The sequence below is a fragment of the Astatotilapia calliptera genome, chromosome 20, assembly GCF_964374335.1.
Source record: "Astatotilapia calliptera chromosome 20, fAstCal68.1, whole genome shotgun sequence".
In the NCBI taxonomy this organism is placed as follows: domain Eukaryota; kingdom Metazoa; phylum Chordata; class Actinopteri; order Cichliformes; family Cichlidae; genus Astatotilapia; species Astatotilapia calliptera.
The window spans coordinates 5769371-5782490 of NC_137441.1; the positions used below are offsets into that span (position 1 = coordinate 5769371).

Below are 13120 nucleotides of genomic sequence, written 5' to 3' on the forward strand. Positions count from 1 at the left end.
TGATCGAAGGGCAAATAACAGACAGAACGACATACAGAGATTTCATAATTTACTGGTGGTGTTTTAAACCACTTCCTGGCTTCAGTTTCTTTTCAGATCTTAGGGCAGCTTCACAATCATGTTACCTATCAGCTCACAGGCTCTGATTAACTGTTCGGCTCTCTGCCCTCGTCCTTTCAGCTGCTCTGGGTGCTGCTGGGTGCCACCATCGTCGGCCTGCTGCTGCAGAGGCTGGCGGCTCGGCTAGGCGTGGTCACCGGGATGCACCTGGCTGAAGTCTGCAACCGCCAGTACCACACTGTGAGATACGTTTGCCGTTATTGTCCTATTTTCCGTTGTTGTTGTTGTTGTTGCTGCTGCTTCTGCGCTCTCTCTTCTCATCACCGTTCTAAAACACGAGCAGGATGAAGTCTGACTGAGAGGCTGTGAGCAGAAGCAGTCTTAGTTTACTGAAACTGCCTCCTTGCATTACAAGCACTGCTGTTACAGTAGCTGTAATCCTTGGATTATGCGTCTCAAAACATTAAATCAAACCAGCGTGAGCCGGTGACACTTACAAAATAGTGACAGCATGAATTATTCATGTGGATATATTTTTAAATCCAGCTTATAAGAAATATTTGCATCTGTAAAACATGAAGAGAGAAAATAACTGTTACAAATGTGCCTCTGTTTGCTCTCTTTCTGTCCTCTCAGGCTACACTGCCCACTGTTGGAAACATTTTTTTAAGCTTCAGTAGGGAAACGTATGCAGAGCTGCATGAATGAATTGACTTCTTATCTTTGAATCTGTTAACTTTTCTGAGTTTACAGGACTAGTGACACAGTTGAAAATGCAAATGCTTTGACTGCCGGCTTGGTTTATTAATTGATTTATCGAATGATGAAAAGCTGAAAAGAAGTCCCGGAAAATTAATTTGTGCCTATAAGTCAAAGGTAAATTAAGGCTGTGTCCTCAAGCAGGAATGCATGAACACCTTCTGCCATCGTAAATTCACTTTATATGTTCTTGAAAAGGTTTAAGGCGCAACCTGTCCCAGATGGGATGGGAGAAGAGCGGGCAGAGAAGGCTTCTGTCCTACATCAAAGTCCTTGAATTGTGGTGTGACTGTGTATGATTGTTGCACCTCCACGTCGACATGCCTTAAACCAATAATTCTCATTGTGCAGCTTCAGCTTTTCTGTCCTCTGTTCCTCACACCTCGCTCACATTTTTGCAGAGAAGAGCTTAGACATAAAACTAGGCCTTCATTTATCCACGTGAGCAGCGTGACGGCAATGACCAACTGAAGCAGCAGAGGGCGAAAGGTCCTGACTTTTATTGTCAGGAGATTGCTGGATACTAATTCAATAAAAGTCCAGTAAATACGGCACCAATCATGCTGTTTAGTGCTTTACAGGTGATGGACAAGCTGATAAGACAGCTGAATTCCCAAACACTGTAAGAAGCAGTAGTTGTGCCACAGAGTAAAAATCTCCAACAATAAAAGGTTTCCTCACATGCCGGATGTGTTGCAAACTGAATTCTATGTCAGCTCAGACCTTTGTAAACACTGCCTGACTCTGATAGGTGCCTCGTATCATCCTGTGGGTGATGGTGGAGCTGGCGATCATCGGCTCAGACATGCAGGAGGTCATCGGCTGCGCCATCGCTTTCAACCTCCTCTCGTCTGGCAGGTGGTGTAAACAGACTAAGCATCAGTTTAACGGCCACTGGGACTCAGTCGCAGTTTGATGATTGCCATAAAATGAGTCGATTACTTCCTTGGCGATGATCTTTTCCGTTGTTTGTGTTTATCCACAGGATCCCCTTATGGGGGGGTGTCCTCATCACCATCACTGACACGTTTGTCTTCCTCTTCTTGGACAAGTACGGTAGGTTGGATTAATCACTTCCAAACTGTACGTCGGCATGTCAGCAATAAATGAAGCACGCCGCTTATTTTTTGTCTCTGCAGGTCTGAGAAAGCTGGAAGCCTTTTTTGGTTTCCTCATTACAATCATGGGGATCACATTTGGATATGAGGTATAAACACTTACACACGATTATCTGGAAATTAGTTGGGGGGGGGGGGGGGGTCTCTCAATCAGCGGGTCACAACATGTCAGTGGGGGAAAAGTAAGCAAAATATTTTTAATACTACCTGGAAGTCCCTGGATCCAAAATGATGTCCAAATCTCAACCGGATATTTTTTTTAAGAATATCAAGACAATAGACCTCATTCAATAATATGTGTTCAGAAATGTTCTTACCCCTGTGCAATCACACTCATTCTCAACTTGTGCCCACTGTGTGAAATCTGCTTATTGCCACTCCTCCATTTCTCTGTATAAATAAACACACTAACTTGAGATGAAACTGAGAAAGTTAAAGTTGAAGTTGAGTGACCTTAAATCTACCCTCACTTCTGATTACAAGCTCTGGGTAGTGACTGAGAGAATGAGATGGTACAAGTGGTGGAAATGAGCTTTCTCCAAAGGGTGGTGGAGAGAGGGAAATCAGTCAGACTGAGAGTAGAGCCACTGCTGCCAACATCGAAAGGAGCCAGCTGAGGTGTTCCACACGTCCTTCCAGTAGGAGGTAGGAGGAAAGGCTCAGGACATGCGAGAGCGATTATGTCTCTCAGCTGGCTGGGAATGCCTCACTGTTCCCCTGGATGAGCTGGAGGACGTCCAGGCTTCTCTAGAAGAGGAATTGATGGATGGACTTTCGGCTTCCATCGATTATTAAAACAAGAAAATAGAGATATTTATCAAAATGATCATGATTATGATTTTTTGGCATAATCAGTAAGTCATAGTGGGAAATATTGTTTTGGTCAAATGTCACAACATCCCTGACACCTCGACAAGGTCACAGACTCCAGGAAATACAGAGAAAGGCAGTAATCCCGTAGACAAGACAGAGGAATGGAAAGACAGGGAACCACTGGGAATACTAGGAACAGAAGAATGTGGGAAACTCAACAAAAGAGGAACCAAAGTTATATAAATACAAAAAAAAACCCACAACACATGAGCTTCAGGTTGTTAAGACTTCACTGAAAACCACAAATGTCGCATTGAAATCTTTTGATCACCGTGTTAAGATTTTTCCTCTAAACATCACATGAATGTTTGTACCAAGCTTGAAATGTGCCACCCAACACTCACCCTGAACTCTGGTGGTGCAAAATCACCAAGTGTCTCTGGTCTCTTCAGGTTCGTCCTAATTTACATCTTCTAAATGTTTTGCTTTTGAAATCACTCTTTGCTTCCTTTTCAGTATGTAACAGTGGGTCCAGACCAAGGCCAGCTGCTGAAGGGGATGTTTGTGCCGTACTGCGAGGGCTGCGGACCCGTCCAGCTGACTCAGGCCGTCGGCATCGTGGGCGCCGTCATCATGCCTCACAACATTTACCTCCACTCTGCTCTCGTCAAGGTCAGACAGTAATGAAATCCCTGCTTAATCAGCTGTGTGAAACCTGCATTGGCATCGTCAGTGAGTTTCTAAATCTTCTCTCTCAGTCTCGAGAAGTAGATCGGTCAAACAAAAAAGAGGTAAAAGAGGCCAACAAATACTTCTTCATCGAGTCGACCGTCGCACTGTTTGTCTCTTTCCTCATCAATGTGTTTGTGGTGGCCGTCTTTGCTGAGGCTTTCTATCAGCGCACAAATGAAGAGGTGGTAAGTATCTCTGCAGCTGCTTTATGATCTAATAAAAGTTCAGAGTCGAGATGGAAATTCAGCAGTCTGTTTTGCTTTCCTCCCTCCCCCCGTTTTCTTTTTTCAGTTCAATGTCTGTAATCAAACAGGCAGTCCGCATTTAGACCTGTTCCCTCTGAATAATGAAACTCTCAAGGTGGACATCTACAAAGGGGTAAGCGTTTATGTATGGGCTCAAAATGTGGTCATAAATATTTTGTACTTGTAAATCACTTTTGTATGTGTAAAAAGAATTTGTGTGTGTAAAAAAGATTTGTGTGTGGACCCCTGCAAGTTACAAGTACGAATTTTTTCTTCCTTTCATCTGATTGGTCAATGTCATGTCAATCACAAATGTAACAATCCAATCAGAGAACAGATGGGTTTGGCTGTTGGAGGGGCGCTTTTTTTTGAAACATGATAAGAAAAGTCTGTGACCATTTAAATGTATAACAAAACAAATATGTTTACAAATAAACAGGTAAAGATACTGTTGAATGCACGCCTCTCAGCATATTTGCTCATACCACATGTTTAAATTGAGTGCGATTATAAAGTAATAAGACTCAAACTACAGTGGTCCCTCGTTTATAGTGGTAGTTACGTTCTAAAAATAATCTGTGTGAAATCCGCGAAGTGGCTAACCTGATTTTTTTTTTTACAGTTATTATAGCTGTTTTAAGGCTGTAAAGCCACTCACTACACACTTTATACACTTTTCTCCGACAGGCTCGAACATTTCCACACTTTTCTCTGGTTTAAACACTCTAAAAGTTCAAACCTTCGTAGAAAAATAAGTCCAGTATTATAGAACGAAACGAAAGTCACCCGCGGTTGCCTTTGATGGTGCAAAACATTTCATCGAAATTTTTGTTTGTTGGAGAAAACTTACAAACATACAGTACCTCACTTCAGAGTCACATTGGTAGTGATCGAAGATTTAGGTAAATTTGACAAGGTGAACCAATGACTGTATAAAACATGGACGACGCGACAGCTCCCCAAGAATGAAGCCAAAACGTCTCTATCGCCCCCTGGTGTCTGGCTGCAGTATAGGTCATAAACCCCGCCTCCTCCATGTTAGCGGATAGGACCATTGACAGTCATTGAGGTGAATCAGAAATACTTTATTAATCCAGAAGGAAATGGTCTACAGCCAATCAGAATACAGAACACAATGTGCTGTTTAAAAAAAAAACAAAAAAAAAAAACATGCAAAATTGCATAAAAAAGATCTACAAAACAGTGAGACCACGAAAGGTGAACCGCGTTATAGCGAAGGACCACTGTATACCAAAACTTGACCTAATTTAAAGATTTTTAAGGTCATCTCCTTGTGCATGTCTGAAATGCTATTTTTTTTATGCTTCTTGCAATTCCCGTTGAGATCAGTGATGAACAACAGCTAAAATCGAAGTCTGTGCAAAGATGTGAATTGATGCAAATTCAGACCAGGTGACACATTTAGAGGCAAACACGTGTCTGCAAGCTTTGATCCACACAAAATGCGAACTTTGTTTTTTCCTTCAGAGCTGGCATCAATTAAAAAAGCTGCTGGAACGCAATTTAAGATTTTGGCCCATATTCACATGATAGTGTTACACAGTTGATGCAAATCGTCCGTTTAACCTCATCTATTCAATTGACATCTACCATCCGAATGTTGCAGCAAAAATAAAGAACACTTTTCTCCTATTGCCCAGTTTTGCTGAGCCTCTGTGTATTGGAGCCTGTTGCCTGCTCTTAGCAGACAGGAGTGGCACTGGTGTGGTCTTTTGCATTCAGAGATGCTCTTCTGCATGCTTTGGTTGGATTTTTTCCCCCGAGAACAGCTGCTCCCTAGATATTTTTCTCTTTTTCGGGCCACTTTCTGTAAACACTAGAGATGGTTGTTAATTATTTAAATCACAACGTGTTTAGCAGCAAGTTCTCTTTACCGTTCCTGAATGTATTGATCTGCTAACATTTAATTAACTCATTAGAGCTTTGCCTTAATAAGCAGTTGAACTGTATCTAATGAAGTGACCGTATGTAGTGGAATTACAAGAAAAGGAGTGAACGAACTTAAGGGAAAATATTTGTGGCTTTTTTCAGAAACTGTGTGGACACATTTGGTCTGAGCATACTTATACTTGCATATGCATGTGTGATTTCACCACAGAGCTTTAAATTGCACAAAGAGCTATCATCAGCTTCTGCGTCAAATTGACTCAGAGCGCTTGCTGGGGATCATCACTGATCTCCAGCTACGGCCCAGAAAACAAATAGAAAAGCTCGGGGTCATTTCTTATTTTTAAATTTAAAGGCTCATTCATGCATGTGTTGCTACATCAGATTATCTATCCAACCAATCACTCGTTTTATTTGCTGATTATCCAGCTAAGGTCTGTCCATCACATTCTATTGCCGTATATTATGTCGTTTTCCACACTGTTATGAAATATTCCTGTAATAAATCAAAGACACCCATCAGTACAGCTCATTGGGCTACACTGTAGGGAATAAAGGATTCCTACGCTGTAATTAAAAGCAGAAGTTATCCGTGAATTCACAGAAATTGTTGTTTTTTTTTCACTATTTTAAAAAAAGTGGTGTGTTTGACGCCCCTGCTTGCGAACAGAACTCGGGGTGTTTGTAGCCTCCGTGTAGTTTATTCAGTAAAACTTAAAAGCACATAAACAGGTCAAATTTGCAGCACATAATGACAGGATTGTGTTTTATATAGTATTTCTGAGATCATCTGGATTCAAGCCCTGCAGGAAATGGTGACAATGACATTAACATGCATTTATTCTTAACTCCCTCTCTGGTTTTAGTGGCAGCAAAGTGGGCCTGCGCTGGTTTTGCAGAGCATGTTTTCTGTTTTTTATCCACTGTCATCTGTGTTTGCGTGTCTGTAACAGGGAGTGGTGCTCGGCTGTTTCTTTGGCCCAGCTGCTCTCTACATATGGGCCGTGGGGATCCTTGCAGCTGGTCAGAGCTCCACCATGACTGGAACATACTCCGGCCAGTTTGTCATGGAGGTCAGTGAGAAAGGAAGAACCAGATGTGAACAAAAACCACATGTAAAGCTCAAACAGTGGAAATGTCAGCACTAACTCTTTCCCTTTAACGCAGATATGTTCTCCCATTCTTTCTTTACTTGAGCCCTTTATTTGGCCTGTTCAAAAGCTCCTGCGTGTAATTTACTTATTTACTTATAATCACGTACAGCTGCAGTCGGTTTGCTTCACTAAATCTTTTGTAAACAAGCCCCGTTTTCTTGTAAATGTCACCGACTCATTTGTTCTTCTTCCCTCAGGGCTTCTTAAACTTGCGCTGGTCACGTTTCGCTCGGGTGTTGCTGACCCGCACGCTTGCCATCATGCCCACCCTGCTCGTGGCCATCTTCCAGGACGTGCAGCACCTGACAGGCATGAATGACTTCCTGAACGTGCTGCAGAGCATGCAGGTCAGACAGAGGTTAAAACCAGTTCAGCTTCATTCAACCATCCGCCAACAGCACCACTATTCTTTTAGGCTTATTTATCTTTGTAGTGCTGTTCTTATTAAGTGCATTAAGGTCATTAACATAACTTAAATGCACAAGCAAGCAGGACTGGTTTTCAGGTTTTGGATCAAGTTCTAGGTTGGTAAAATCAAAACAGGCTGTACTCTTATCGTTAAATGATAAGATAAGACTGTCTAAGTGGCAATAAGAATGCCTCGTTGGAAAAAAGAAACAGGGTTGACCCAGTTGCTTCAGATGTAATCCTGCAGTATGAAAGAATTTATTGTCTGTAGTGAATAAAATGTTGCCAGACTGGGTCCAGTTGCTTCAGAAATATTGAATACACAGCACGAATGAGTTGCAAAGCATCTTTGTTACTTAATTTGTGTGTAATTAATGTTCCTGCATACTTAATATACACTGATTCACAGTCCCCAAGGAAAGCAGGCAAACCTTAGGTCCAGGCATTCATGTGGATATTACTTTGATACATAATAACTACTTTATTTTCTTTAAAGGAACCCATTCTGTTCTATTTCAGCTCTGTATAATTATCCCCAGAGGCTACTACAGTAGCTTTAAGCAGCTTAAGCATCTCTCCCTTTAAGCTGACTTCTTCTGATTGGCTGCACCATACAAACAGGTTTGAGCGGTAGATGGACGAGTTTCTGTATTCCTGAGATGACCATGTTTGTGATATTCGCTCCCAGATATTTCATACTGATCCAAGACAAAAAACCTGTCTGAAACAGTTTATGCCTAATTCTGTGGAGAATCTTTGTAGAGCCTAGGATGTAACTTATGTAAGGGCCCAGTGTCATTGCCCACATGTATGCTTCTCTAGTGTGGTGCATACGTGTTAATCACAGTGCCTGTCCCGAAAGTCCTAATATATTATATTGATGCTATGATTATTATTCCTTATACTGAGGCGGTTATTGTTATTCTCTCGCTGATAAATTCAAAAACAGCAGTGAAAATGTTGCAGGTGTTAATTACCATTATAAGTCAGGTTTACTCATCGTGGTTTGTGCTGCTCAGTGTGTGAAAACAGTTAAATATGATCATTAATCTTTATTGCTTAAAAACAGCAATATATCATCTGGACGTTTTCAGTGGGAGAAACATTTTATCACTCCCACTGAAATTGCTCCATCCAGATGGATCGGCTTTCTGGGATTTCCTTACCTGGATGAGTGAGCGTGCATTAGGACAGATGCATGCTCAGATAAGCTAAGCAAGACAAAAATTACAGGGGAAAAATTCAGCTGTACCACTGTCTGCATAGTGGGATTGGTCATGTGTAGAACTACATCTTAAAACTGATAAATGAACATAAAAGAGCTTAAAGGCATTAAGCCTCCTCAATTGAAATCACTGTGCATCACTGCAGATTAATTTATACATGAGGTTTCTTGAAGGTGTTGACTGCAGCAGCTACAAACACTGCAGCTATGCATCATTGTAGTCTATCATTATAACAGCAGGTGTCCTGCAAACAGGTGTAAAGAAGCATTTTCACTCTTTCCATAACTAGGAAGGGAAAATGTTTGCTTGTGCGTACATCGTACGACATTGTGTATAACTACCTTCATCATGTCTCATTTGATCTGTAATAACATGTCTACTAATATGTTTTTGGGGGAAGTTTTCATAACATGAGGAACAAAAACCTCAAGACTTCCTCAGGGTTTTTTCTCAGGGCGAGGTGTTAGCTAAAAACCAGAGTTACAGAGTGGTGTTGTGGATTATAAAGGCAGTGGGCATGGAGGTTTTAATGGAAAAACACGAGCTGCATCTGGGAAATGTGGGATCAATCCTTTTTGGGGGACTTTAATTTACTCCTCAGTTTCCCTCAACTTTACAAGCACCTAGAATCAAACAAACACCACATCCCTTTGAAAAGATAAGTTTGGACACTTATTCCTTAGAGACATCAACACTGAACACATCAAAACCATGCCATAGTTATTGATATGGAAATATTTGTTGGCTGTCAAACAAACTCAGCTGGGTTTTGGTCAGATTGCTGCAGAGGTCAGGTCACTCCATCACTCTATTTCTTGGTCAAGCAGCTCTTACGGTGCTGCTGGAAAAACAAATTATGGCCCCACTGAGCATGAACCACATGGGATGGCGTTTCGCTGTGGGATGTTGTGGTAGCCATGCTGTTCAAGTGTTGCCTTGAATTCTCAATAAATCACCAACCGTGTCTCATGCTTCACAGTGGGAACCACACATGCAGATAACATCCGTTCACCTTGACTGTGCCTCACAAAGACACAGAGCTCACATCTGGATTCATCCAGATGTCTAATATTTGTTCCTCCAAGTTTTCTTCTTCTTCTTGGTCTTCTGAAGTCTTGGTTTCTTTGCAGCATTTCTATCATAAAGGAATCATCAGTGGTCTGATGTGAGCTGTAGTCTGAATTATTGATTTCCAGTGCTCAAACTTCCAAACTTAACAAGAGAATTTCTAGATTTTTTTTAAGCATTGCTTAAAAAACTGTTGTTGTTTTTTAACCAAAAACATTTACAACCTCATAAAGCTGAATCTAATGATACTGTGTAAAGTTAAATAAATCCAGTCGAGCCATTTAAGACCACTAAAATCAACAGTTTTGCTCTGCATTGCACAAAATAATGAAAAACCTTTTAAATAAGTAGGGTTTCTAAAAATGTTAACAGTAATACTTAGTGTATGTAGTATTTGAATGTAGTAATACTACATTCAGTATGATTATTACAGCTTTAGTTAGTTATTTGCTGTTAACTAACAAATAGTTGATAACTAGTAATATCTCCAGAATTTATGTAAACCTTTCACCACCAGGGGGCAGCAGTTTAGCGGGAAATGTTTTTTAGATGCCTCACTCCTCTTTGAAGTCACTCATATAAAGCCAGGGACACCTTGTTGTTCCTCCTGTGCATGCGAAGCGTTGTAGGAGAGTCACCCCCGTGTAAACCACACCTGCTTAAAACCACAAGTTCCTTTCCTAAAGCTAACATAACTGTCTCCTTGGAAGCGGCCTCACTGTGTGGAGTTTACTTGCTTTCTCCAGGTATTACAGCGTCCTCACACAGTCCAAAGACATGCATGGGGTTGAGTTCATTGATATAATTCTAAATTTAGTTGTATATCTCTGTGTCAGCCCCTGCAGCAGAAAGAAATAAATAAGAAGATCTTTGTAAAATCTCAAAATACACAATTATTTAAAAAGTACATCAAGATTACAGTCATTTGCAGCACCATCTTGTGATACAGACTGGTATTACATCAAAGACCAGCTCTAATTCATCTTCAGTAGATATCACTTCAACACAATACATTTGAGATGTGTTTGTTTTTTCACATGCTCCAGTGTTTGGTGTATGGTAATGTGTAGTGTGAAGCCTAAAATAACCAGGCCAAAGCCAATCAAGTAAATAACACGGTGCTATGTGAATGGACTGAGTGCAAAGACTGAGACTTAAATGCTGCCAGTTTCATTGATTAGCTCTGCCAACAAGGAGCCTGCCAGACAACACAGAGGGACAAACAAAGGAAAACATCTGCCAGTGAACTCCAACACTTCAAGTGCCCATAAAAACAGGAAAGCAGCTAAATAAGTATCAGAATAGTAAAATGTACCCTTTTTTCACTGATTTGAACTTCCTCATTTCATTACCTGAGTATTCTACCTAAACTTTACTACAAGTACAAGCAGACATAGAGGTAGCTAAAAAGAAAAAAAATTACAAAATCACTCCACATGTGCCAAAAGACTTCCCTCTGCACCTCCCAGTGGACGAAGAGGTTAACAGTTGGTGTGATCATTTAGTGTAACACATCATCTTCTTCTTCTTCTCTCCCAGCTGCCATTCGCCCTCATTCCCATCCTCACGTTTACCAGTTTGCCATCTCTCATGAACGAGTTTGCCAATGGACTGTAAGTAAATCAAATCAAACCTGCTTGTTTTTATTATAACCCTGTTCTTTAAACAAAGCAAAATACAAATCATATTATAAATGCGTATATATATTTAAATATATATTTAAATGCAAAGTGATGACACTGAAAAATTGTGGGGTTTTTGTTTGTTTGTTTTTTTTAAATAAAAGCTTCTTTTGAATTTGATACCAGCAACACCCTTAAATGGGAGCAACAAAAGACTGGAAAAAATGAGTAAAAAAACGTGATGCATCATCTGAGAGCAAATGCAGTTAATTAGTAACATAAGTATAAAATTACACAGAGAGTACCCCAGAGAGGAGGACTTTAGAAGCAAAAATGAGAAGGGGTTCAACACTGTGAGAGATTACAAGGGCAATTTGTTTAATAATTTGGAAATAATTTTCTTCAACATCAAATTGAAAAGAAATAGAGGAATTCATCATCTCAGAGAAATCTCTGTATACAAGGCAAAAGTTTAAAAGAGCTGCGATGCTGCAGTTAAAATCTCTGCATGGGCTCAGGAACACTTGGGAAACCCTCAGTGGTGCATCCACAAATATAAAGTTAAATATCCACCATGCAGACAGATCTAAACGCCATCAAGAAACGCCTGTTCAGGGCTCATTTAAGAGGCACTGTGGCCAAGTGGAGAGCCTGACCATCCTATGTCAAAGTTGGTATCTGTGCATGGATAATTTGCATATCTTTAAAGGCACCATCAGTGCTTAATGATGTGCGTGGGTTTTGGAGCAACATAAGCTGCCCTGCAGACTTTAGCAAGTCTTTGCCAAACCATGTTCTGCACGGTTCCAGACATGCCAAGCACGAGGACATAACAAATATAACAAAGGCAACGGACCGGTAACCCATGGCAACGGACAGTTAACCCATAACAACGCATGTAAACGCATGGCAACGGACAGTTAACCCATAACAACGCATGTAAACGCATGGCAACGGACAGATAACCCATGGCAACGGACAGTTAACCCATAACAACGCATGTAAACGCATGGCAACGGACAGATAACCCATGGCAACGGACAGTTAACCCATAACAACGCATGTTAACGCATGGCAACGGACAGTTAACCCATAACAACGCATGTTAACGCATGGCAACGGACAGTTAACCCATAACAACGCATGTAAACGCATGGCAACGGACAGATAACCCATGGCAACGGACAGTTAACCCATAACAACGCATGTAAACGCATGGCAACGGACAGTTAACGCATGGCAACGGACAGTTAACCCATGGCAACGGTCAGGTAACCCATGGCAACGGACAGGTAACCATGGCAACGGACCGGTAACCCATGGCAACGGACAGTTAACCCATAACAACGCATGTAAACGCATGGCAACGGACAGTTAACCCATGGCAACGGACCGGTTACCATGGCAACGGACCGGTAACCCATGGCAACGGACAGTTAACCAATAACAACGCATGTAAACCCATGGCAACGGACAGTTAACCCATAACAACGCATGTAAACGCATGGCAACGGACAGTTAACGCATGGCAACGGACAGTTAACCCATGGCAACGGTCAGGTAACCCATGGCAACGGACCGGTTACCATGGCAACGGACCGGTAACCCATGGCAACGGACCGGTTACCATGGCAACGGACCGGTAACCCCTGGCAACGGACAGTTAACCCATAACAACGCATGTAAACGCATGGCAACGGACAGTTAACCCATAACAACGCATGTAAACGCATGGCAACGGACAGTTAACCCATGGCAACGGTCATATAGCCCATGGCAATGGACAGTTAACCCATAACAACGCATGTAAACGCATGGCAACGGACAGTTAACGCATGGCAACGGTCAGGTAACCCATGGCAACGGACCGGTTACCATGGCAACGGACCGGTAACCCCTGGCAACGGACAGTTAACCCATAACAACGCATGTAAACGCATGGCAACGGACAGTTAACCCATAACAACGCATGTAAACGCATGGCAACGGACAGTTAACCCATGGCAA

The 13120-nt window shown here is 41.6% G+C and overlaps 1 protein-coding gene across 1 annotated transcript in view; it reads left to right on the forward strand.

Moving 5' to 3' along the window:
- Nucleotides 1-13120, forward strand: part of LOC113012914 (natural resistance-associated macrophage protein 2-like) — a 29767-nt gene that overhangs the window by 12598 nt on the left and 4049 nt on the right. Inside the window, exons 5-14 of the mRNA XM_026153354.2 lie at nucleotides 181-300; nucleotides 1571-1677; nucleotides 1805-1875; nucleotides 1959-2026; nucleotides 3267-3422; nucleotides 3509-3667; nucleotides 3774-3860; nucleotides 6589-6708; nucleotides 6987-7136; nucleotides 11031-11104. Coding sequence (XP_026009139.1) covers nucleotides 181-300; nucleotides 1571-1677; nucleotides 1805-1875; nucleotides 1959-2026; nucleotides 3267-3422; nucleotides 3509-3667; nucleotides 3774-3860; nucleotides 6589-6708; nucleotides 6987-7136; nucleotides 11031-11104 — 1112 coding nt within the window. The remainder of the gene's footprint in view (nucleotides 1-180; nucleotides 301-1570; nucleotides 1678-1804; nucleotides 1876-1958; nucleotides 2027-3266; nucleotides 3423-3508; nucleotides 3668-3773; nucleotides 3861-6588; nucleotides 6709-6986; nucleotides 7137-11030; nucleotides 11105-13120) is intronic.